A 26,209-nucleotide genomic window follows, 5' to 3' on the forward strand; every position below is an offset into this window, starting at 1 on the left:
AAAGCATAAAAAAATTCTGGTGTAAAATCAGCCTTTTCCTTCCAGTATTTTTTTAAAATGTTAAAATAACTCTAAGGTAATTTCCTTGATGTAGTTCACTGTGCAGTACCAGATGCATGTATTCTATGACTGCTGCATGGCAGTGATACATGTGCCCTATAAGCAAGAGAGGGTGACTAAGGAGAAAGGTCATTATAAATATCCAGAAAGAAACATGTCACTGCTGGGTGACATGTCCCTCTTCCACCCAACCCAGGGGTTGATCTTGTAAAAGGTGAAAAAGGAAGGAGAAAAGCTGAAAGACATACTAATAAGAGAATACAATGTCCACTAGCATTGACTCATATTAAAATTAAAACTAATGTAGTTTTATTTTTAGTAACTAGCTTAAATTTAATTTTCCTCTGGAGAAGATTTTGTTTCATAAATATATAAATACAATGGGTTTTGTCTAAATAGCTGTGTGCAGTAGTTATTCTTGTATTTACAATAAGAGAAAAAAGCGTGTGTAAAGAACAAAGCAAACTTGGAAAAAAATACTATCTACTAGTACCAGTTGTAATTATAAAAATTATTACCTTGTGTGCATTGTATTTATTTTAGCTGTCAGTTCCTGAACATGTAAGTTAGAGTTGTTATTGATTCTGTTATCAATGATTGATACTGTTGTGCCGTTAAAACCTTGCTACTCCTTGCTAAAAAAATAGATTTTCACTAACAGATGGATTATTCACTCCTATTGTTGTGAAAATGCTTAATTGACCACTGAAAAAACATTACTATGTTTCATCCTGGACACTATGATTCAGTACCAGTAAGGATTTTGGCTGGGGCCTATGTTGTTTACTGTCATCATAAATTATCTTGGAAAGTGTGAGAGTATCCAGGAAAGTGTTTGCTTTTCAAATTAAGCTACTAGAATTACTAAAGACAAAGGCTAAATGGAAAAATGGGAAAAACCACTATGAAACAGGACTAAAATAAGACTGTAAAGCAATCTGTTGTAAAGCGGAACATACTGTGGGAGGAGGGGAATAATTCCAGTTTCATTAATAAATTGTTGTTCTCTGTGGAAATTATAATCTCTCTCAAATGGGATCTTGTTTCATAATAGCTGTATGCACATTTGCTTAGTGTGCGGTGAGTGCCAAAAAAAGCAAATGGGATGTTACAAATTCTTAGCAGCAGCTGAAGGAAATAGATGTCATTAATACAGCTTTGTGTCTAAATTTCTGGTGAGCCTATATCTTCCACACTGGGAAATGTTTTCTCTTTAGTCTCAGAGAACGTGTCCCAAAGAACTTGGAAAAGTACAGACAAGGACAAAAGGTTAATCGAGATCTTTGGACTAACTCGTGAGTGAGGAATAAGTGAGTGAGATAGCTTTCCTTAGCCTGGAAAAGAAACAAAGAGAAAGAGTTGTGATAGGTCTCAAAAATATCTAGAACATAAGGGTGAGACTAGAGGGGGAAGATTGCAATGCAAGATGTGTGTGGCACAAATGAAGCCAACAGGTTGCCCATTCAGAGCAAAGAAAAGGAAGTGACTCTTCACAAAATGAATCAATCCAAAATAGGTAGCTCCATGCCATAGGCTGCTGTGGAGATAACAGAATTTTTCACGTCAATGATAAGAGAATGAAGGAATTAATTAAAAAATCAGTTTGCCAAAGGCTAATAACTATAGTAACCACTATTATCTGCATGAACTAGTGGATGCTTGGCAATTTTGTGGTGAACTGTGACCTTCACCTTTGCCACAGGCAGAGTTCTGGGTTGGAGGCCACGTGCATCCAGTGCAGCATACCATGTCATGGCATCCATCACCAGTAACAGACATGCTCATCCACCTAGAATGAAATAATGATAAGTGTTTATATTAGTCATGTTCCCAAAAGTGACTCATTTAACTTTGTTACATGTGGTTTGGATAGTTTAATGGGCAAGGAATTTCATTAAGTAAGAAATAAGTTCTAAACAGAAAATATACTTTTTTTTTTAAATGGCATTTCTCCTAGGGAAAAAAAAAATTGTCTTTGTATTTAAAATGCAAACATCTGCAGTACTTCACGTAGCAATTTACTGATTTTTTTTGTTGTTGTTGTTGATTTGGATATATTAGTAATAATATTAGATTAAAAAACCATAAGAAAGTAGTGCAGGTCACTGTTATAAATGTAATGCCAAGAAAAATGTCCGGCATTTTTCTGGCAAGAGGCTTGGGATGTTGTTGCAAATCTTCATGCCTTTCAATATCTCATACTGCCAGCCATTCCACACAAACTGCTTCTTTGGGTTTCTAGTCTGTGTCACTGACAAGAGGATTGTCCTTAAAACATCTTTAAAAAGAGCTGAGCCTCTTTATGCCCCTTACAAGTCTCCCAGAGGATCCCTTCTATCTGAAGCTGAGCTAAGCACAAAACACATTTGCTATGCTGAGGATGCAGCCCACACACTCAGCTGGTGATTTGGTTTCCTCTCTGACTCTAAGTGAGAGGGAGCGAGCTCAGCCTATGCTTGGGCCAACATGGGAATGTGAGGGGACTTGATCAGGTGCAGCGAAACCTCCCAGGCAAGCTCATCATCCACATTCAGCATGAATGTGGCAACCCTTGAACCACGGTGGTACCCACACTCAAACTCAAACATGCTTGCAAAAGACAGACAGATACAAAGCACAAATATTCCTATACGTCTTCTTGCTGGGATATTTTTACCCTCTTATGCAAATCTTATGGCATTCTAATAAAAGGCAGTAGATTATTTAAATGATACTTCACAATCTGCTTCATGCAAATAAAATGACCTCTTTAAAGGGATAAGAGTTGTGATCATGCCTTGTTATTTTGACTGCCTGATAAGCTGAAAATCAAGAAGTAAATGAAAGGATTTTTTTATTACACCTTCTGCTTTACTTCTGTGGAAGAATTCCTTGTTCATCTTGCAAGCTTAAAAACCGTCAGAGTTCTGTATATGTTTGTATAAAGTCTTCATATACAAAATCCCACATACATTGAAGGAGAGTGTTTTATGTGCTGGTTGAAAAAGAATTCAGGTCTCTCAGGAATGTGTACACCATCCTTTTGTTTTTTTATTTAATTTTTGGGTCTTCAAAAACCCTTTTTTGGTGTTCAATTCAAATTGTCCTTCAAAAACCCTTTTTTGGTGTTCAAACTTAAGGTGAGATGAGAGAATTTTCTGTTCCAATATCCTAGAGGATAATGTCAATAAATGAGTTTTAATTAGTAAATCCTTTTCTATGTCACTGTGGCAGTAGGTAAACCATAGTCCCTGATGATTATTCTATGCCATTCAGCAGAGGTTGTTCTATCTATGTTTTTCCTCATAGTACTGGTTTTCAGGAGTGATGTCTGAGTAAGTTGTTGATCACAGCTGATTCTGAATTTTTTATGTTTTCTTGTACTTTGGTGTCAGTGTAAAATTACTGCTTTGAAGAGAGTACAGTTTTTTAGTGTTTCATAATGCAGGATCCAAAGATATTTTCTTGAGTGTGTCAAGTCGTAGATTTGGATAGTCAACAAGAGGTATTGTGTCAAAAACTATCAGCCTATAAATATGTATGTATTATTGCTGATGTGAATTAAGGATTATAATAAAAGAGTGAGATAGGACAGTTTAATTGGTGTGACAATGTTGTTTTTTTTTCTCACTATGAGAATTGAAGCATAAACTGTAGAGGAGAAAACTAAGGAAAAAAGCCTCATTGACATTATTAGTGCAGTATATATTTTCTGGAAACCAAGAGTACTTTTCAGCACTGTCATATAAGCCAGTTAATAGGTCTTGCTTGTCAAATCCAGCTGTATCAGCCCAACAGAAGGTAAATGCTTCTAGTTTAATTGGTGCCAGTTTTAGAGTCCAAGAAAATAATCAATGAATGTTTGCAGAATCAGGAGATTACTGCACAAGCCAAATGAATTCTGGCAGACAGCATTTGTACAGATTAAGGATCATTATAAAGATGCTGAAAACTTGAAAAACTGACCAGTAAAACTGGTAATTTTCTTTTCAGTAAAGGTATGGGTTTCTGTGGTATTTTTAAAAAGTAAAATATTTACTTATTTTGAGTAATTTATATGCTAATAGACTACTTTGATATTATGAGGGAGTTAAAAGGCAGTAACAAGTGTATGATTCATATTAGAAACAAGAACTTGAGCTGGTTTTTTATTTCTATAGCAAAATACAGAACCAAAAATAAGTCATTCTGTCATTTGGATGCAAACAAGAATGGGTTTAGTTCTTTTTTATGTACTGTTTTATTTACTCTATTCACCATTTTGACATGTTTATTGCACTATCATATCTGAAAGCTATTGCAAGTCTTGGTTCTGAAGTGCACTTGATTATTCCTTCTTCAGCAAGCTGAGTCTTCTGCCAGGTGAGTCTGGTATCAAATATAGCATAATTTTATTACCCAGGGTAGTAAATTTAGTTATACTAAAAATTAAAACAAAAACAAACAAACAAAAAAAAAACCAAAACAAAAAAAAAACCAAAACAAAAAAAAACACAAAAAAGTCTAACTTATTATTTTGTTTTGGAGCAACACTGTCTAAAAAGAAATTTTAATTGAGCCTACCAAAAAAAATTAATTGCCCTGTCCTCTTTGCTTATTAACCTGTCTGTAAAGTAGAGTGATTGAAAGACATGTTTTATGGGCCCCATCATTTAGGCATCTGAACGTTTCAGTCACTACCCTTGCAGTGGCTCTGTGAGAGAAGAAAGTAGCAGCTCTCTTCCCTAAGTAGGGAGTCAAAGCACAAAAAAAAAAACCACCCCAAAAAAAAAAAAAAAAAAAAAAAAAAAAAAAGAATTCTCACATTATTTTGTTTTGGAGGAACACTTTCTAAAAAGAAATTCTAATTGAGCCTACCAAAAAAAATTAATTGCCCTGTCCTCTTTGCTTATTAACCTGTCTGTAAAGTAGAGTGATTGAAAGACATGCTTTTATGGGCCCCATCACTTAGGCATCTGAACGTTTCAGTCACTACCCTTGCAGTGGCTCTGTGAGAGAAGAAAGTAGCAGCTCTCTTCCCTAAGTAGGGAGTCAAAGCACAGTAAGACTGAATTATTTGCTTGAATAATTTACAAATGAAATTGAAACCTTAAAAACTAGAAAATGCATCCTTCTGGTTTTTCTAATTCTTGTTAAATGTGGGACTTTTTGTATTTACAGTTTGATATTTTCTGGATTGATAAGTAGGCAGTTGTGTCTCTGTTGAAGGACACAGTAAGAGGGAGCTGGGCAAATCTGCATACCTGGAAATTAAATAAAGAATTACTGATTAAATTTTCCTACATCCAGCACTGCAATGCTCTTTAGATTAAATAGTTAGCTTCTAAGTCCATTCCTAGTCTTGACATTAATAATGTCAAATTTGTAACTGCAAGGTAGAAAGTAATGCAAAGTAAGCTCAAGGGGAAGAGGGAAGGGGATTAAAGGTCAATGCTGCCAAGTCCTCATGAGCCCACAGTATTCATGGATCATCACAATAGACGACAAAATTAAGAAAATAACTGGCAAAACAGGCAATCGAGAGTCTTGTGTTTGTAACAGTCTGTCTGCCTCGTGCTTTATGGGTATTCACTTGTGTTCCGTGTAATAGATTGATAACATGTTTCTTTGGGGAGCCCAGCCCCAGAGACTGATTCTGAAGTAATGGCTTCCTCAGTGTATTAAATAATTCTGACAGGCTGCTGATTTTCTTTAATTATCTCGAATTATTAGTGGTTAAAAACTTGTAAAAAGTAATGGTATAAGTAATTAGCCTATTGACATTACTTTTCCTATAGGCTATACAAGATAATATGTCCTGAATTTGATCACATTTTATGCATTATACAGATAATTTTGTATTATTGGTGAAAATATAAAATGGTATTTCTGGGACAAAAAAAGGCATTATGTGAAATCCCTCTTCCTGATATCTAGGCTTTTTTATTCTGTGTGTTTGTGAGGAGTCTACTCTCATGTTTGTTGGTGGTGTACAAGTCCATTCATATGCTGAGTTAAACAAGTAGGCAGAAATTATTTGCTCCAGTAATTTATCTGCAGTGTTACTTTCTAGTAATGTAACTCAAACGGTAGGAAAAAAAGTAAATTAGAAAGATAAATATGAGTAAATTTATTCAAGGACTTTTCAAAGCTGTTGATATTCTTTCATGACAATATCTAATAGAACCCTGAAAGTCATTCTTAGTCTTAATGTTCATTAATGTTATACACTAAAGGACCAGATGAACCTAAAACAGTGCCTACAAAATAAATAAAGAAATATTTCTAAATGTTGTCAATACCCCACGCATTTTGACAGAATTTATTAAGAAAAACCTTTTCAGAAATTCTTTTTCAGATTCAGGGATTTTAAAGTTAATTTTCATTTTATCCTGTTAAATTCCAGTTCACTTTACTTTATGCCACCACAAATTTTATAATCAGAGGTCTATATCGTTACTTAAAGATACAATGCAGACATAAAATTCACTTCCCTGGGCTGTGTCCAAAAAGTCAATGGGACCTTTCTTAAAAAATTCTTTATGATTCTTCCAAAATTAAGAAGTGAATATATACTTCCTAAATTCTGAAGTCATAGCCATGTTTCAGAATTGTTACCAGATAGCTGGCAAATCTTCCTGAGTGTTTTCATTCTGATTTGAAGGGTACTTTTGAGGCAAATCTCTTGATCATTCAGACTTACTGTAGTTTTGTTCACATCAGGAGAGGTCTTGGAGAGTACAACAAGATCACTTCTCGATAAAAAAAAATGCTGAGAGGATGCACTACATGAATTGACACTTAGTCCACTGAACCAGATGAGATTTTGTTCACAGCAGAAAACCCTGAGGTGCATTTATTGCCTGCATCATTCCTCTCTGTCAGCTGCTTCATTCCACAGAACATTCTCACTGGCTCACATTACCTGCTAACACAGGTACAGCTTGTGTCTAATAAAAAATATATACAGAGATACTACCCAAGGCTAGATGAGTCCTTGGCATATTTAGTCAGCCATCTTTCCCTAAATTTTGGTTAAATTTTCCAGTATTTTTAAGATGATCTACTGAGCAGAAGGGATTTATACTGCTAATATACTAAGGTGGGGAAGTATGTGAAATAGTAGTATAAAGCATGAGCATATACTCTCAATTTTGGAGTAACTTTTAGTGATATTTATATTGATGGTCCTTACATACCAGATTATGTAAAAAATTCAAGTTTGTAGTGTATATCTTTCATGACTTACAATCATTAAAAATCTAGCTACTAAAAATAAGTCTTTATATTGTTCGTGTAAAATAATCTTGATTTAGAAGAAATTAACTTCCAAGTTTGGTGCTGCTTGTCTGTGCATCTATGTGTCTCTGTGTGATCTGCAAGTAAAAGTTACATTTGTCCAAGTCATCTTTTTATGATTAGTTCTTATCTGTGTTAGAACATTCACCCATTACTTTTCATGTTGTGAAAAACATACCAAGAGCAAAAATATGATGCGATAGATCAAATTTATGTTGAATTCAACAAGATATTTCAATTTGAATAAATTTTGACTTGATCTTAAATGATTGTTATGATTGCTTACTTTAGATGGTCTACTTAACCAGATTTTTTCACTACAATAATGAAAGATAAAATGAAGTGTAGTTCAATTATTTTTATTAAATGGAAAGATAAGTAGAATAGTCCAACTGAAAACTGAATTTTTCAAGATAAAGATTTTTGTGTAAAAATGATACAAGGCGTTATGAAGAACATAAGTAATTATCTAAATACTTGTTTATGCTCTTATCATTATTTTATTTCTCTGAAGGCCAGTACTTCTGAATATGTACTCCTGAAAATATTCATGGTAATATTTTCTAAACTAGGAAAATTAATATTTCAAAACGTTTTTTATATATAAAAGATATGAGAAGGATATATACATAATTCACAATCCGTGATAGAGAAATCTTGTATGTAGAACTCAGTCTAAAATGCCATCTGTTTTTTTCCTTTAAGGTTCTCATAAAATGTGTATTTTTAAAATACTTGGCTATGTAAAATTAATTTGCCCTTTCTTTTGGAAACATTTGTTAACTGTTTTGCAACATCCATTAGTAATGCGTGCAATTTACACCTTTGATCACAGTCTTCTTTATTTTCCTTCTTTTCTCTTTTATTTTTCATTTTTCCCTCCCATGTTAACCAGGAAAAGAACTACTCTAAAACAAGCATATGGACAATCTGTGGGTGTCTGTTTGTGTGTGTAAAACATGCACTTGGGGAAACTTAATTTAATTATTTACTTTTGAGCTGGTAAACAATCCAAATTTTTTTCTCATAGGTCCTCTGGTTTTCTAGTCTTGACCTTTAGTGGTTTTGACCTTAAACCTTCGTCAAACTGAGCCAGGTTCATATGGAAGGAGAACAAGTTGCTTTAGTTCGTGTTCTCTGTAGAGCTGATGTTTCTCTATTCTCTCTCTCACTAACTCAGCTGGAGTTACTAAGATCAATAATTTCTCAGGTGCCCCTAGCTGAAGTTCTATAAAATTACACTATTCCTCTTCATTTCTCTGACTTTTGAGGTTCTATGGCTTAAATGAAAAGCAAACTTCACACTCATCTACAACTATTGTGCTGGAAGGCAGCCGAACAATTGAGTACTGCCATTAAAGTCAGTACACTTTCACAGAATTCTGTTTACAAATTGTACCATTGGGCTTCTTTGTACCATTCTATTTCTTTGTCTGTTTCCCTTCCTCTAAGTAGGGTTGATAATGCTCTCTGAAAATTGATGTAAAGTTATCATCTGTAGCTCTTACATGAACATGGCTTTGTAGAACCTGAACATCATTAACTTTCTTTTGTCAAAGTCTGTAATACTGCTGGGACTCAGCGTGTCGCTACACAAATCCTATATACACCCTGCAGTGCTGATATGTGCTGCTAATTTGCTGTTGCCATGACTAGTTTATTATTTTGCCAGTTCACAGGGAAAAGTGCTTTTCCATTCTTTTCACAGTTGGCAGTACTGTTCAGCCAGGCAATGCAGAGTTCTTGCGGGCTAAGTAGAGAAAGAGCTGGTATCTGCTGCCCTGGCACGGCATTGGCACACATACTTTTCCTGTGGGACATAGATAGGTGTAACAGCAGGATCAGCCTGCAAAATGTAGCCAGTAATGCTGGGAAAACCGTGGTTTACTTGCCCTTTGGGAAGTCATTTGGAAGGCCCTTACAACCTTCCCTTAATGATTCTGGTGCGTTTATGTTGCTGTGCTGAGAAGAGATGTATGTTAGAAAGTTGCACTGCACTCAATGGGAGAAATATCCTCCACCTGAGACCTGTAACCTGCCTTTTATAACCTCTTCAGGGAAAAGCATGTATCTGTTCTTAGCTGTGCTTTGTACAGCCCAGCCTGGCTGAAGCGTCTATTCATCTGCCTACCAAAGTCATGACATTCACAGATCACAGGAAAGTTGGAGAACTACTCTGTATATTTTGTTTTCAGTCTTCCAAAAATATTTATTTTTGCTTCTTCTTAAAATCAAAACCAGTGCCTGTTGAGGGCAAACTTGCTTAAATACTGAAGAATTTTTTTGAGAGCAAGTTAATCAGCATCAAATCAGTTTTTAATTTATGTACTGAAGAGACATCCTCAGATTATACCATTATTTTTTTTCTAAAATACAGTTTAAATTTCACCTTCATCTCACACTTAAGAAAGAATTTGTGTATGTTTATCTCAGGGACAAAATTTGAATTCTTAAAAGAAAAAAAAATCCAAAGGATCCCATATTCCACAGTCGACCATATGGTGTTGGTTAAAAAGGAGTCATACAAGACCCAAAATTGTTTCTAGGGGTCCACAGTACTAACCCAGTCCACAAAATAGATGCTTCAGGAAGTCAGAAATGCTACACTGCTACTAGTGGTACAGTGCAGCTGATATATCAAAATATGACAAAGGTATCTAACTATTGCTCCAGATTACAGTTATTCCTTTAATGGAAACACCTATTCTTAATAGTGTTATTTAAATTAAACTAATTTTAAGATTATTTTTATTTTGTGTGAGATTGGTATTAAAATGGCTTGATAATCAAGCTAAGCCTAGTCTAACTAGGTTATTAAGTTAATGAACAAATTAGCAAAGAAATCTTGATGTAGCTATGAATTTTAAGGTATTTATTGGTGTTTCTTACTAAACTTACCAAACTTATGAATTTAAAAAGAATATTTAGAGTAAATTTGGTATTCAGTTGAATTCTTAGAGAAGAACATTATCCTGATATGGCTGTAAGTGTGCTGGGACATAGTTTATTCATGATTTTATAGCATGAAATTTCATTGTGACAGGTGTTTGGCATCCCACAAAACCAATTAATGTATCCAGAAAATGTATCATTAAGATGAAAAATATGTACATTTGAGGCACACATGTAGTAAATCAAAAGCTTGATCTTGCTTAATTTTTTTTTCTGTCTTTGCTATATGATTTTTTCAAAGAAAATTCTGCAGCACTCAAAACAAGGCCAGCTGGATGCCAACGAGAGATAAATGTATTCTGAAAGCTTAAAAAGGCTCACTACAAGTGAATGCTGTATTCTTCTCATTCTGCTAAGCCATCCTCTAAAAAAACTTAGAGTAAAGCGTGTTGCTCTAAATTAGATCTCATAGCAGCTCGAGAAGGATGGCTATTTCTCTGTGCAGATGTGGAAGGTCGGGGTGGGAAGGTGGGAAGCTCCGTGCATAAAGCCTTTTTCTCTCCTTATTGAGTCAAATAAGACTCAGTTATTAAGAACCTTATTCCTTTAATACAATCAGCTCTGTGGGGCACGTGGCTGTTCTAAATAGACCTGTGCCCTGCTGTGGATATGGGCTTTGGCAGTTATATGTTATTCCCACCTAGATAAGTAATGTGCAGTTCTAGAGTACATCTTTGCAAGGCTTTCCATGGATGCTTGCAGACTCTATTTTTAGGGGTTGTACCTGCTGTGTTCCTACACTCAGCCACACACTATGATCATAGTTTGGTATTTAGAGCTTGCTCCTGAATGAGATAGGGAAATACAACTTGCCTCAATGCTAGGGTGAATTACTGTTCAATTACTGTAAGCACTACTTACAAGAGAATATGCTCATAAGGTAGTTTTCTCATTGAATCTATTCTGATTCATTAAATCAACACTGCAGAAGACAAATCATCGTCACATATCCTTGAAAGAAATGAGATTTTCTGACAAACAACTTCACACTGAAAAGAAATATTTTATTATTCAATTTTTAAAATTTAATTAAAAATGCTAGTTTTCAACAGATTTGATTATTTTATATCTAGAGTATTTTTCCCTGAAAAAGTGGAAGCAACAAAAATAACTTCTTTTTCCCAATTTGCTCAATTTTGACAAATTCATTAGTAAATAACTGCAATTACCTGTTCATTCTATACATTCATCTTTCAGGCATAATCAAAATTAATGCTACTAGACTGTATATTTTCTTAAAGTGTCTTATTCACTATATAGAGATTTTCTATTATTCAGTAAGTAAAATATTTACAGTCTTTTTAAGGAGGCACAAACACTTTCCTCAGTCCTCGTTTCTACATTTGGAAAGTGTCAAGATGATGAAATCTGTAAAAACTTAAAAGCAGACAACAAAGGAAAGATGATGTTTGATGCTCAGAAGGTCTACAGCCAGTGAATATATTATTATTTAATAGATAAGTCTGTTCTTATGTTCAAAAAGGGCGTGTGTCATTTATCATACCAAAGGAATATTTTTAGGAAAATTGCTAAAATGTGTTCCCTTTGTGAATATCACTTCCTTGATCATAATTAACAGCTGCTGCAAATGCAGGTGAATTTAGCTACCAATAGCTGCAATATTTGTCAGTGAAAGAAGCCTGACTTCTGCAAACATTCATGAATGGATAAAAGCCATGCCACATCACAACTAACTCTCACACCACTGAAAGGATTTCACAGTAATGTCTACCTAACAAAGGTTAGTGTTAAATTGCAAAAGCATTTTTTTATAAAGTTTGTCCAACCCCTGAATCTTGAAACAATCAAATATTATTATTTGAGGTATTTGAAGTTCTGGAAAATGAAAAAGGAAGAGTGGGAGGTATAGGGAGGAGACATGGCAAACAGAAGAACTAAGTTCTGTTGTTTCCATTTTGAGATCTTTAGTATGGTAAAACTTAAAGGTGAAAAGAAAATTTCCCTAAGTGCATGAACTTAAACAAAAGAAAATGTTTACTCTCAGTCTGCAGGAGAGAACCCTGCCAATACTCTGCAGGACAGTACTCTGCTAGTGCTTGCAAGGCCCTAATTATTACTGAATAAAATTGGAGACAACAGGAGTTTTTCCATTGACTTTCTAAAGTCCAAGACTTATGCTTTATGGACACAGTTACACTTCCCTGGACCCTGGAGAGATTTTGTCCTTGTTAGCTGATTTTTCCCAGGACTTCTAGAAGAATTATATACAAGATAGGAACAAATTAACATCTCTGTTGTTTCAATGAGCAGTTCTGTCAGAAAAAATGAATACAAACTTATCCAGAAAGAGTTTTCTACTTCATTTCCTGCTTCTTCTAACTTCTCTGTAGGAATAACCTTCCCACCCTCTTTTGTCTGGGGTAAAATGACCCTATGATCTTTTCTTCCTTCTCCACTCTCAATAGCAGCAGCAGAAGTGGCTGTTTTTCCATCTCATCAGTATAAAACATAAGTACAGCCACAGCTATAGAAAACAGATATCTTACATCAACCATACGGTAATTTTTTGTCCCAAATTATAAAGCTTTCTAGGTTTTTAGCTATTGTATTGTACTCTCAATGGATTCTCAGGAATATTTGCCTTTGTTCATTAAATACATGAGTAAATCTTGAAAGTGATTGCTGTGGCTAGCATATAACTGTATGTAAACTCAACATGTTTGTCTTAAAACTGAATTGGGAAAATCCAGCGGAGACAATCATATTCAGATTTATAATTACACTGTTCCATTTGAATAAAAATGATGTAACCTTGAGCTATGAAAGATATTTTTCTTTTACTTGTTAGTACATAGGTGTGACATTTTTATTAAAAAGAAGGCATACCAATATTCTTACACATTGTAGCTTAACAATATGTGGAATATAAATGTATCCATAACTTAGAATATATACAGTCTTTCTGGGATTTGATTCAGTTCTGTATAGTCCCATATAAATCCTTCTTGTTTTAAACAATCCAAGCCAGAAGAACAAACTCTATCTGATGCTTTGCCTTTGTCTTAAGAACCTACTTTTCTCCCATGCAAATGTTGATTAGTTAAAAGACCCCACTAAAATAGAATGTTTATTTATTTTTGCAAAACCTCAAACCTTACAAAAAAGCCTCAAAAACCTGTGTCACAAGCTAGCAAAAAAATGCAAACTATTCAGCATGTCACTTATCTGTCCTGCTTCAGCAAAATGAAAAAAATACATACAGCACAACCCTTTCCTATGCTACTTCTGGAATCTGAGGAAAATCAACACTGCTGTGTGATAACACAGCCTTTAAAAATATTGTTCTGAGGAAATCTTGCAGCCAGAACATTATTCATGGGGTGTGATTTCTTGGAATTGATGCATAGGGCACAGAAGAGCTCTTTCAGTTTTTTTGGTGTACTTTCTATTCCTTGCACATTAAGCATTATTTGTTCATGTTTGCTGGATTGTTTTGTAATTTTTTCTGTGTGTTATAGTATGAATGTTTGCCTGACTTTTTTTTGGGCCAACTTAAGACAAAGAGTTTAAAAATTCTAAATATATCATATTTCACTCATAAAATTCTGTGCCTGTAAATGCCTTAAAATTATCTCTCTAAGAAGAGAGATAATTCGCATCTGTGATGGAACTAGAGATATTTTCTTTCCTGTTTAGGTAAAAGTACTGGTCAAACCATTTATGATAGTATGCCTTGTCACAGTGATAGACAGGCTGAGGTAAAATCTTTCTACTCTGTCATTCCTTACCTGTTCTAGTATATCATTATTGAACAAAAAGAGACACCTTAACTGACAGAGCTTTACAGCAAGTGTGATCTATGAAACAAGTTTTTTGTATTTAACTTAACATGAAATTTAAATACATGAGGAAGGGAGTTTTTAACATTCATTTGCTAGGTGGTCAATTAAAAAAAAAAGATAAAACCAAAGAAAAATGAATTAAGGGAAGGATAAAAATGAAGAAATCTTCATCAGCTTTAGTAGACCTTTACTCTAAACCCTTTCAAGCTCCAGCTAGATTTGAAGGGCACACTGATACAAATCAGAAAATAGCAGATGTATTTGCTAAATAAGGTTCCAATCAGTATAAAATTAAGCATAACCTTTTATAATCAGTTTATAATCTTTTAAACTTTCCAAATGCAATGGATTTAAACTGATACTCATTCAACACACATTTCTAGGCATGTGTTTGCTATGGTTCTAGTCTTTCTTTTTATGTTTAACTGCAAGAACCTGTCATTTTTTGTTTATGACAGAGTGCCTTTTTGAAGTACTTAAAAGTTGTGTATTTATTAGTAATGTTGATATTATTATTTCTATTACTGTCTTGGATGCAGAAAATTTTCAGCTTATTTAGACTAATAGGTAAGGCAATGAGAGTCTGTATAATAAAATGCCCTTTCATGCCCCTGCATGTGATGAAATTGTGACTTCTTGAAGTAGCATAAACCTCATTTAGGGAGCCTAATTAGGGTACACTTCTAGGAATGATACTGAGCCCTTGACTTTACAGAGAGGTTAACTCTGGATATTTTGCATTCAGGAAGCCATTCAGGTTTGGGGTTCACTTTGTGTGTGGTCACACACAAAACTTTATGTGCCTATGGAGGTCAGCTAACCCCCAGCTAGGGTTTTCTATGGTAGGCCTTGATGAATGGTAGGAGATAATTACTTTGTGACTACTTTGCCTGTAGATATTTATGACTGCATAGCTGGAGATGTATTTTTTATCCTAGCTGCACCTGTGGTATAGAAATGTGTGCTGCCTCACAGCTTCCATTCCTCATACAGGTTGCCCCCCCCCCCTCAGAAGAGCAACTCTAGCAGGTAATTTGAGTTTTCTATAATTGATTTGAAAATAACCAGGCTTACAAAAGTCAGCTATTCAAATCCTCTAACTAGATGGGACAGTCTTATATAAAGAATTTTAGGGGAATTCAATTAGCTCCAGATGTTTAGGGTGGAGAAATGAATACCACCAAGAAAAGGAGTGGGAAGCTTCTCAGAGTCAAGATCTCTTCCAGCAGCATGGCAGTTGTCAACAAGCAGCTGTCTTTTTGTCTGTCACCTCAGAAACTGAATGGCACATCCTACACTTTCTTCCCTATCACACAACATATTCCTACTACCATCGGTAGGGCAACTCCTGTGAGAGAAAAAAATCTCATGCAAACTGACAGGCTGTAGCTATAGCTTCCATCATAAATTAAACCTCAAATAAAAACCAAGTTCATAATGTCATAACTTTTAGGTGAGATGAAGAATAAAGCACGTCCTTTTATGATGATAGTATTTTCTGTATAGAAAAGTTCAAGTAACTAGCCAGGATTTTAGACCTTGCAGCTTAAGACATCTATAGACTATCATTTTACAGAAACAGGATCACATTCACACACCCTAAAAAGAAAACAGATTTTATAATTTCAGGAGTATAAACATCTCATTCTAATCTGAAAATTTTTAACCTTGCCAATAGCTTCATTTCAATGGGGCTTTGCAGTATAAAATTCCTGCTTGTTCTCAGTGTTCTGAAGAGTGGTTATCTGGTGATCTGCAGAGAGACTATCTTCATAAATATAAGTAGACAATCATTAGAAATTATAAAGTCCTTTAACAAGTGTCTTAGAAATTTTGGTTTAGATTGAAAAAAAATCACATAAAGTCTTCTTAAGTCTCTAGTGTCTATTTTTATTATATTTATTCATACAGCATAATCAATATTTTCATGCACTGATCTTTTATATGTGTTGTAGAAGAGATACAACAGGCAACACAGTGCAAAATAATGTATTAGTGTCAGTATGTGTTATGTAGAGAGATGCAGCTCTTTTTGATATTCTGATAGTGATTCTTCTTTCAAAAAAGAAATACTGCAATTACTACCTCAAAAGATCACCACTCTTCATACTTACAGTTTTAATTGAGTACAGCAATGCCATTGAACATTTTGCTGATCTTGCAAAATTAAATAGCAAGAGTTAGAATTTGATTGTCATTCTGTCTTTTCTTCATTTAATTTTTGGAATCAGTGAGTAAGTGTTGTCTTGAAGAGGAATACAAATATCTCTTGCCTAAAGCTTAGATTATATTTTTCCCAAAGTTCTGTTTGTGGCAAATTCCCTTCCCTCATTTCTGAGTTTTGAACATCAACATTATCCTCTGACTTAAGCACAGGGACTCCAGCCAGGCAGGAGTACAGGTACAGCGGGAGTACCAGTGCTTTCACATGCGTAGCTCAAACCAGGCCTACTGGTGCCAGCTCAAATGCATTAATTAGTAACAGGTGATGTATTCCACAGGCTCCTTCAACCCAGAAGATTATTTACCACTGATCTTGGGTGCACAGTAGTGAAAAGAAAAGACTGCATCTGTGTATGACAGTACATGGCACAACCTCACTTTTCCCATGTATACATTAAGGGTTTTGGATTGTGAAGGTTTCACTTTCAATCCCCTCCTCAGTTCCTGTTAAATACTTTGAAAAATTATAAAATTATAAAAAATTAATAGTATGGTAGAATCCTTTTCCATTGAGCTGTCATCAGCAGCTGCACACTACATTGTAGCTCATAATCCTTTGGAAGGATATATAAAATTGAGCTGGCTAAAGAAGAAATTGGAAGTTGATAAATTTCCTCAAATTTTGTCTCCTGTTGCTGTCTTATGGCCAATACTGGAATTTGTTGTTGGAACCTATGATTATGCTGTTACTTGACACTGACTATACCCAGAGACCTCAACAGATTGAAGTTCGCATTGGCTGTCACCATTCTGCAGAACATTTCTCTCAAATGACATTCAACACAACTGAACTGAAACCTATCAACATGTGCACACAGAGCACACTGTAACATGGAGTTATATGAGATCAGTAAGAATAATTTAATTTTAAAACTTACTTTTTATGTTGATTCTTGCATTAAAGTTGAAGAGGAAAAGCAAAACACTGTTTCTATGTGCATCAGCTCCAGCTGAAATGGTGATGCAGAAATAATCATCAGAAGTTTATGCAACTTGTAAATTACATATATAATTACTTGTATAATTAAATGATATTAAGACATTATTGAGGAATTTTTATTCTTTCAATGTTTTACTGGTGCGTAGTATTTTTCATTGGTCAATATTTCTATGTATATGGCATTCCATCAAAGGCATATTGGGAGTTTTTTCATTATGATTACAGAAGCGTTGCTATTGAATTCCACTAATGCAACAAAAATATTCATGTAGAGAAGAATTAGAAAAATAACAATCCTTAACCCCTCAAGTGCATCATGTTGGTAAAGATGAAGATTAATCTGAACTGAGAAGTTCAGGTACTGTTTTTATTCCTTTCTAATGACTCATTTGCCATCATCTTACTACCTGACAACCACACTCATTATTGAAAAAGTCTGTTCTGACTTAGTGCGCTTAGACTAAATCCCCATGATAGAAGAAGATAATGTTTTATTTAATTGGATAATAAGTGCTTTAATTTTAATAAAGCTCATCTTTATTTTTAAAAAAGAGTATAAATTCTTTTTTACTTAATTGCTGTTGAATAAGGTTTTATTCTAATCAAATTTGAACAAGAAGATATTTCAAAATGCAGAATAGTGTTGTTTATTACTATTTTTTCAAAAAGTAGTCAGAAGAATGTCAATTCTTGAAAGCAGATATTTTGCTAAACATAAAAAACAGGACAAAGAAAATTAACCATGATTATAAGATACACACAGCTTACTAATTCAAATAATATGTTTTAAATTTTTGTATATATATGTGTACACACACACACATATGTATCCTTCAATTGACATTTTTAATTATTCATAGTACTAAGACAGCCAGCTCACAGATAGGAGTCTCTTATAAAAGGCCTGTACAAAGCTAATAAAAAGACACCTCTTCCTAGTACAAATAATTTTCAGCTTTGAAAACTGTTCTTTTCCAAATGACCTTTAAAAAAATAAATCTTTTTTCCTTTTGTTCACCTTTCATTTACCCCATGATTTTGCAGTTGGACTCAGCTATCTTAAAGGTCTTTTTTATCCTCAAGGATTCTCTGATTCTGTGATTTTAGTTGCTCCTTGTTTCCACATAACTATTGTCATGCATCTGACCCATTTGTAGTAGTGTCCTAACTCCTCTCAACACAAGCTTTAGTCTGCAGTCTTGCCTGACTAATCAATGTTAACTTATTATTTAGAAGATGCCCTAGGTAATCCAAACTTTTGGGATCAGGAAACATTTGCACTGGTTGTGTTGTGAGCAGATTTGACCTTATCCCTAAATGTCCTCTGCAGTGTTGTGTGTGTGGTGGAAAGGGAAACAAACAAAAGCCATTTGATTTGATTTGATTAGCAACAATTACACTGTTTTTTGGTTTTGGTTTTTTTTTTTTTCCATATCCTGAATTAAAGTCTCTGCCACCCCCATACCCTTTGAATCTTAGGAAAATTTTCAAGGTTTATGTATTTTTAGAGGGAAGAAATAAATACATTTGTGTGAAAGCAGTACATTAGATTCTAATTATCAGTTTTAAAAAGAAGCTATGCAATCTGTGTAGATGATAGAGTTCTTGCCAAGAGAAAATATGTGTAGAATAATTATATTTTAAAAGGGCAGCCTTCCAAATAGAAAGTAGCAAGACTCATTTACACCCTCTTCTCTTGTAGTGGGTATTATCCTTGTTCCAACAGACACTTGCAGTAGACATCTGCCAAAATAGGTCTGCTTGGGTCTGTGTTAACTGCACAAAAATGGCCTTTTTTTCCTTTACTCAGTTCAGTCTACCATTCTGTATTTTCAGTCTTAGGTAGGATTGTAGTTGAATGGATGTTCTGGTTTCTCAAACAGTTTTCATTGCACATCTTCCCTAAGAAAGTACAGGGGCTGGTGGCTACAGAATGAATAGTGATACCTGGGCGTAGACACAGGAAGAGAAAATAATGGAGTAAAGTCCTAAAATATATCACATAAAGAAAAATGATGTAAAGATACAGATGTGGGATTAATACTGTTGTGCAGGCAAGGAATGTTTAATACCCTGAAACATTTATCATTTTTTTAGTCCAGATATGCACTGCAATGTAGCATTTTAACTGATTTAATAGTAACAAATACATGGGACAGTGATTTCTGATTTTTTTCATCCTGTGAAATTGGCAATGGAATAAGACCTAGAATCTCAGAATGTATCATAGGGTAAATATATTAGTTTAGGGGTTTTAAACATTCCTTGGCATCTGGGAAATGTGGAAAGGGAAGATGTCACCTCATACAACAACTTTCAATGTTTGTATTGATGTGAAATTAAGTTCACAGCAATCCTGGCAGATGTCATAGCCCTTGTTCTGGCATGATTTGTGGGGGTATAGTGATTGCTTCATTTTAAAGTAGACTATCTTGTAATTTTTAAAGCCTCTTTTGCTACCAATTTCTTTACCTATGTATGTGAATTTATACATTTGGCTTTCAAAATAGTTGCATTAATAGAAGTCATAGAAGTATTTAAGAAAAGAGAAAGTGAACAGTTGAGGATCAGATGAATAGGATACTGAAGAGAAAATCAGCACTGCAGGATACTGAGGAACAAATACATCTGATCTATACTCCTGTAATGCTCAATTTACCTAGGAGTATAGACCCATTCTTGAAGTACATTACTTAACACTTTTACTGGTCTTTCATGTGGTTTGAAATTATTTGTGCAGGTGTATGAATTCTTGAAGTGGCACAGAGCTGATAACAGAGTTATTGAAGCAGTAAGATCTAAATTTATTGCTAAAATACAAACAATCATACTTCTTGCTAGAAACTGTCAGAAAAACTGAATAAATAATTTCTCCCAGATGTGCTAGTAAAGAGTTATTACCAACTTTTCATCCTCTTTGAAGCAAACTATCATTCAGCTCGTTACAGACTGAAGCAGATTGCTAGATCACATGGATTTGTAGACTGACTCAGTCTGGCATCTGGTACTGGATATGATTCAAAAACACAGCCATAATTTCTGCATAGATTTATGCAATGTATCTTACAATAGTCTCCATCATATTATTCATACTTTATTTTTTTAAATCAGTCATTTCTTTTGCCATATGTGTTATTGTTTTTACACATTAGCAAGAATTATGGAATTATATGTCTTTTTCTGCCATCATGGAAAAATATTCATGATTTTCTGCACTAACAGAGTTTTGCTGCAAGAAATTATTAGTTTTACACTTGGGGTAGATTTGCCCAAAGATCTGACTCTAAACTGTGCTCCTTATATAGTAGAGAATACAAGAGTAGATTTTAGCAAAGATAGAAATAATCCATCACATTTCCAATCCTCTGCTGCATTTTTAATATTCAGGGTTTATAGGGAAAACATAAAATTAAGACAACCTTTGTGAATGAAATAATTTGTACAACCTTGTTGCAGTAAATTCAGGTGATTCTGGATTGTAAATACCTTGTGGGGATGGAAGTAGGTAATATCTGATCACTTGGTCTCTTGCCGTTTAATTTTACTGAAATTGTAGAAGACCAAGAATTAGAAAATAAGTGCGAGCAAGAAGGTGAAATGGGATACAACCCCAAAGTTACTGTGGACACAGTGTCAGAAAAACTAGTCTCTCACAAATCTTTTGTTCTTCAGCACAAAAAGATAAATGTCTTTTCTTCCAGTGCAATAGAGCTTGTAGCACATAAATCAAGACACAGCAGCAAGCACTTATTCTTTAGCCCAAACTGTTTTCTGGAAAATTTCAGGCATTGAAAGTCAGGATTATTTCCTAGTGTTGTGTAAATACAGCTAATGCTAGCTTCTTGCTCTTCATCCTTGCATCTGAATCTAAGTTTTGCATCCCCTTTATTGATGGAAAATTTAGTTAATGTTAAAGTGATAAATCAGCTGTTCCCCTGTAGTAATTTGACACTGCATAATGTGCAGTAATTTGACACCACATAATGTTGAATTGACCCACAAATTGCATAGGTTGGTGTGAGTTACAAATAAGCAGGCATTCGCACAATGTCCTGCAATGTCATCTAGGTAGCTTATGTCAAAATCAGCAGATTTGGTGAATAAATACAACGTGACACATCCCAGCTAATGCAGAGCATTGCAGCTCTACTTAAAAAGGTGGAATGGTTCCTAGGTTGTACTAGATGAGTGATACTTGTGAAGCCCTGTGAATAAATCTGCAACTGTAGAATTGCTATTCCTACCAGCTGTAAATCTTTTTTCTCTAATACCTTTTGGAAAAAAAACCTATGTTAGTCTAGTCTTTATATTTCAGTCTTCCTTCGTCTTGGGAGCCCTTGCTTTTCCTGCTTTTTCTCCAGCTATGAAAAGGAACTGTAATTGATTCTCTCTAGCACAATCCAAGGGCTCAGATAAGCCATGCAATACAGCCTCATTTGTTACTAGTTAAACACAAAACCTACAGCTGCCAATCAGAAACACACTCAACCATCTCAGCTTTAGTGCCAAATCCAATGACAAGAGATGGGAGTAATCTTGTCATTCTTTCCTGCTTATAAATTCCTGTTTTATAATTGCATTATTTTGCTCTGTGATATTATTATTTCCAGGAATATTCATCAAGGTAATCTTCACAATGAAGCCCAAACAAATTTTATTTAATATAGGGATACTACTAAAACAGTTGTTTGGTTCCTTCTAAAAAGTTCTAACTTTTTTTTTCTTCAAGACTTCTCATCATTATTTTTATTATTTTTTTCTCTTGATGTGTGTCTCTACGCTTCCAAATGATAATGGAAGGAAAATACCAAGTTTTTACTTAGCAGAGTGTAATGAAACAGCAGGAAATTTTGAGCCATTTAAATTAAAATAAGAAGGAAGAAATTGACATTAATTATCTCAGACTACATAATCTTTTCATTTTTCAAGAAAGGAAATATTTAACACCTTGGAAGCAAAATACTTTAGTTTGAACTGGAGAGATAATTTAAAATCACATGTGGGGGGCAGCTAGATGAAAGATCAGAAATTAATATATTTGCTGAGCAAGAATGATGAGATGGAAAATGTAGACAAGAAGACACTAAGCTTGTGTTCTCTCTGTGCCACAAACCATGACCTCTTCCACAGTCACAAGGACCTATTTTCAATTTCAAGTCAATAGCTATAAATGTTAGTAATTACCTTTAACTCCTTTTCTGTAGCTTAGCTTCTTGCCCCATTACCAAAACCATTTAGTTTCTCAGTAATTCATTTTCTACATAATCTCCTTTTATATCCCATGTTTCCTCTATTGTGTTTCACCTTGGGCAGTACATCATGTAAATAAAGTCTATACCCATAATCGCTTTACAATTCAGCTTCGGAGAATTCACTCTTGAAAACTCCATTCTGACTGGTGGCCATTATAGAAGAGATTTTTAGTCCTCATTAGATGGGAAAAGTGGACGAATATTTTAAAAACTATTTCAGCATCAGTGGTGTAACCTTGTGTATATTTTCAAAGCTTTTAGATATAGTTAAAGGATGAGTATGGAGCAGGTAAAGGCATCTGAGAAAGAAGTTCATCATACTGTAGTTGGATTTAAAAGCACCATGTATTTAAAATAATGTTTAAGGCCACTTTATTGTAGGATAGACACTGAATAAAGGGACAAAACATCCAAGAAGTTGAATTAAAGTTTTTTATTTTATTTTTAAATTATAACTAGAGATTCATCAGAGTAATGGCCAGAAAAAAATGTGTATCTTGGTATTCAAGGCAGAAAATATTGAGTTCTGTACTCTTTCAAAATGAGCAAGAAACTCCTATATTCACAGTCTGCAGTGTGATTATTTCTGAAAATTCAAAAGTAAGGGATCAATTATTTGTGTAAAAGGCAGTAATTTTAGTTCTGTTTAGCATTTACTGTAATCGTAAGGTGTATGTTTTCTTTTTTTTAACCAAGTTTGACTTTGAGTTTCCGATGCCATCAAGCTCTTGCTCTTGAAATAATTAGATATTTCCTTTTTTGTTCTCTGAAAGAAAAATGCCTGTGGAAACTTTTGACACTCTCTCATGTCATCTCACATTTGTTTGATGTGGCTATGGGTGATTTTACGTGCTTGGATTTAAATTTCAGTTTATAAAAAATGGGAAGCCCTGCTTCATTGTAGTTTTAGTTACTGAACTGCTGCAAGTCTGTGCTGTATTAGATAGGAGTAAAAGTTGCATAAGATACTACCCACATTTTTTCCATGCACTTAGAGATAGTTAAGGACTTAGGAAATTGGTTCCTCCAAAGTCTTTTATTACATTAAAAAAAAAAACCCAACAAAAAAAAACCTGTCCACCCTAGCAAAAGCTATTAATGTTTCTGTCCTCTCTTTTGTTCTTCTTTTTCTTCTCCAGCTTCATTCTGACTTGGACAAGGGAGTCGGCACTGTTAAATATACCCTTTCAGGAGATGGTGCAGGCACGGTTTTTACCATTGATGAGACCACGGGAGACATTCATGCCATAAGGAGCCTAGATCGAGAAGAAAAACCTTTCTATACACTCCGGGCTCAGGCTGTGGATGTTGACACCAAGAAACCACTAGAGCCTGAATCAGAGTTCATCATCAAAGTGCAGGACATTAATGATAATGAGCCAAGGTTTCTGGATGGGCCTTATGTTGCCAGTGTCCCAGAAATGTCACCAGTGGGTGAGTAAGAAGCTGTAAATGCTTGATAACTAATTGCATATTACTTAATTGCCTCAGAGTACTTTTCTTGCTGAAACAGGGATGAAATGAAAAAAAGAGTTTGAAAACTTATTATTAGAAATGTTTCTATTATTCTGTGCCTAGATTACAGTTTTGTTTTAGCTTTGTTTATTTAGAAACTTATTCTTCAGCAATATGAGTACCTGTGATGTTTCTGAGGGTAGGATGAGTTAGAAAAATAACTATATATATATATGCTAAGGTCCAGGGGTTCTCTAACCCCAAACCTGTTATGTCACATGATGTGGTGCATTCCTCTTTCTTCCTAGTTTACATTTGTTGTTTGCTGGAAAAATTGAGATTGTCTGTTTACAGTAAAGCATCTTGTCTTTTAAATGGTTTTGTCTTTGTGGCTCTTAAACTCCTACAGCACTTGCATGATCTCCTAATTATGCATTAGGGGACAATTCTTTTTCCTGTTATACATTGCATGCTCAGAGTAACTATTGCCCTTGCCTTGGTCACAATGCAAGAATGAGAGACTGCAAGAGTGGCTCAAGCTATCAAAAACCTAACATCCAAAAAAATCTTTAGTGCATCAGACTCCTAAGTTAAAAAAAAAAAAGAGAAAAAGATTGCCTGCGTACATGATAAGTTTTCAAAAACTTAGTGTACAGAGGACAGAGTAATTTTCTTTTCACAGAAAGGTGGACTGCAGTAATGATACTGAAGTACTGGAACAGGTTTTTGTTGAAGAATTTTCACAACATGACAGATATTTGCCAAGAATGACATAAAGAGCATTGATCCTGTTTTGGAGCAGGAGAATAGGCTGAATGGGCCCTTTTGGTCTCTTCCTGATGGCTGATTCTGCAGTGGTCCTGAGCAGTGTGTTTGCAACATAAGCACAGTGTTTGTGTCCTGCTGCCAGATTGCATCCCTGCAGGCACCAGAAATTAATTTGTTCTGGGCTGGGAGTCATTTAACTTCCCAGTGCTAGTTCCAGCTTATTGCTCTTCTCTCTCCTAAACTGCATTTTCCCTGTACTTCACAAGCCAGTACCAGCCATTTAATACTCCTGGTAATTGTTAACAGTTTTGGAAGTTTTCTGACTTTGAAGTGGAAGAGGGATACTGTTCCCCTTAAGCTATGCGCCTCAGATGTTGACACTTTTAAAGTCAATCTAGGAGGTGACTAGCTATCTACACAAGTTGCTACATAGAATTAGTGAGGTATTATCTTAAATTTTGTGGCAAGGAGCAATAGAATGTGATAGAATGTGATAATATGTGATGCGAGTAGACATATAGAGATGATCATGTTAATCTTATAGAAGTGTTGAGAAGCAATTACTATAGTCACCTACAGGACTGTCTGTAGATTCACAATACAGGTGCACTATTTTTTCCCCTAATGAGATGCATAATAATATTACTTACAGTTTATTATGTATAGATGAAAACCATTTGTTACATTTTGATACCTGTGTCTGTGGCAAATTCAGAATAACGTTTCTCACTGGTGAACTTATGGTTGGTAGTGAAATTGTGTTTCACACCTTGTCAGAAAGACAAAATGAACACCAGTGATGGTGTTAGCACAGAAGAACACAATGCCTAAATTCATTCCCTTACTCTGTTGTTCTCCCCCATATTTCTTTGTTATTTTCTTACATATGTGTGTGAAGAAAATTAAATGCTAACAGAACTTTTACTTCATATGAAATACTCTTCGAGGTGTGCCATACATTGGTGGCTTTTACATGGATGAGGAGTTACATGACTAAATTAGATACAACTGAGCATGCTGTGACATGCATACAGCATTTTAAAAGAAATGCTTTTCAATTTATTCTCCTTGAGAAAAACAGAAGTATGTACCATGGCAAAAATAAATCCTCATGGTCTTCTCTTTATTCAGTCACATTCACTATATCTATTCTTCTATTAAAAAAAATAAAATATGGATGAAAATTGATCAGAAAAGGCAAGGCAAGTTCCCTAAATGGAAGCCTAAACTTCAATTAGTGGCTACCAAAGCAGATAATTTTTGCTGTTGGGTTGTCTTGCAGCAAAAATATGAAGAAATGCCTTGTCCTCCTAGTGTACTAGGAGATTGTGCCTTCTCTCTTGCTATTCTCTTGTTCTCTTTATCTGTTTTTCCTTCCTTATGTAAGCACTGATTTCTCAGAGGATCTAAAACTACTCCTTTCTATCATCAGTACCATTTAGTTGCACCTTTAGAGATGCTTAGACCTACCAGTGCCTGAGGCTGACATTGAAAATCAC

The 26,209-nt window shown here is 34.7% G+C and overlaps 1 protein-coding gene across 1 annotated transcript in view; it reads left to right on the forward strand.

The window, feature by feature from the left end:
* Nucleotides 1-26,209, forward strand: part of CDH12 (cadherin 12) — a 223,519-nt gene that overhangs the window by 76,585 nt on the left and 120,725 nt on the right. The window contains exon 3 of the mRNA XM_039714778.1: nt 23,627-23,921. Coding sequence (XP_039570712.1) covers nt 23,627-23,921 — 295 coding nt within the window. The remainder of the gene's footprint in view (nt 1-23,626; nt 23,922-26,209) is intronic.

This window comes from Passer montanus, unplaced genomic scaffold (genome assembly GCF_014805655.1).
Source record: "Passer montanus isolate IOZ18808 unplaced genomic scaffold, ASM1480565v1 scaffold31, whole genome shotgun sequence".
NCBI classification, from domain to species: Eukaryota; Metazoa; Chordata; class Aves; order Passeriformes; family Passeridae; genus Passer; species Passer montanus.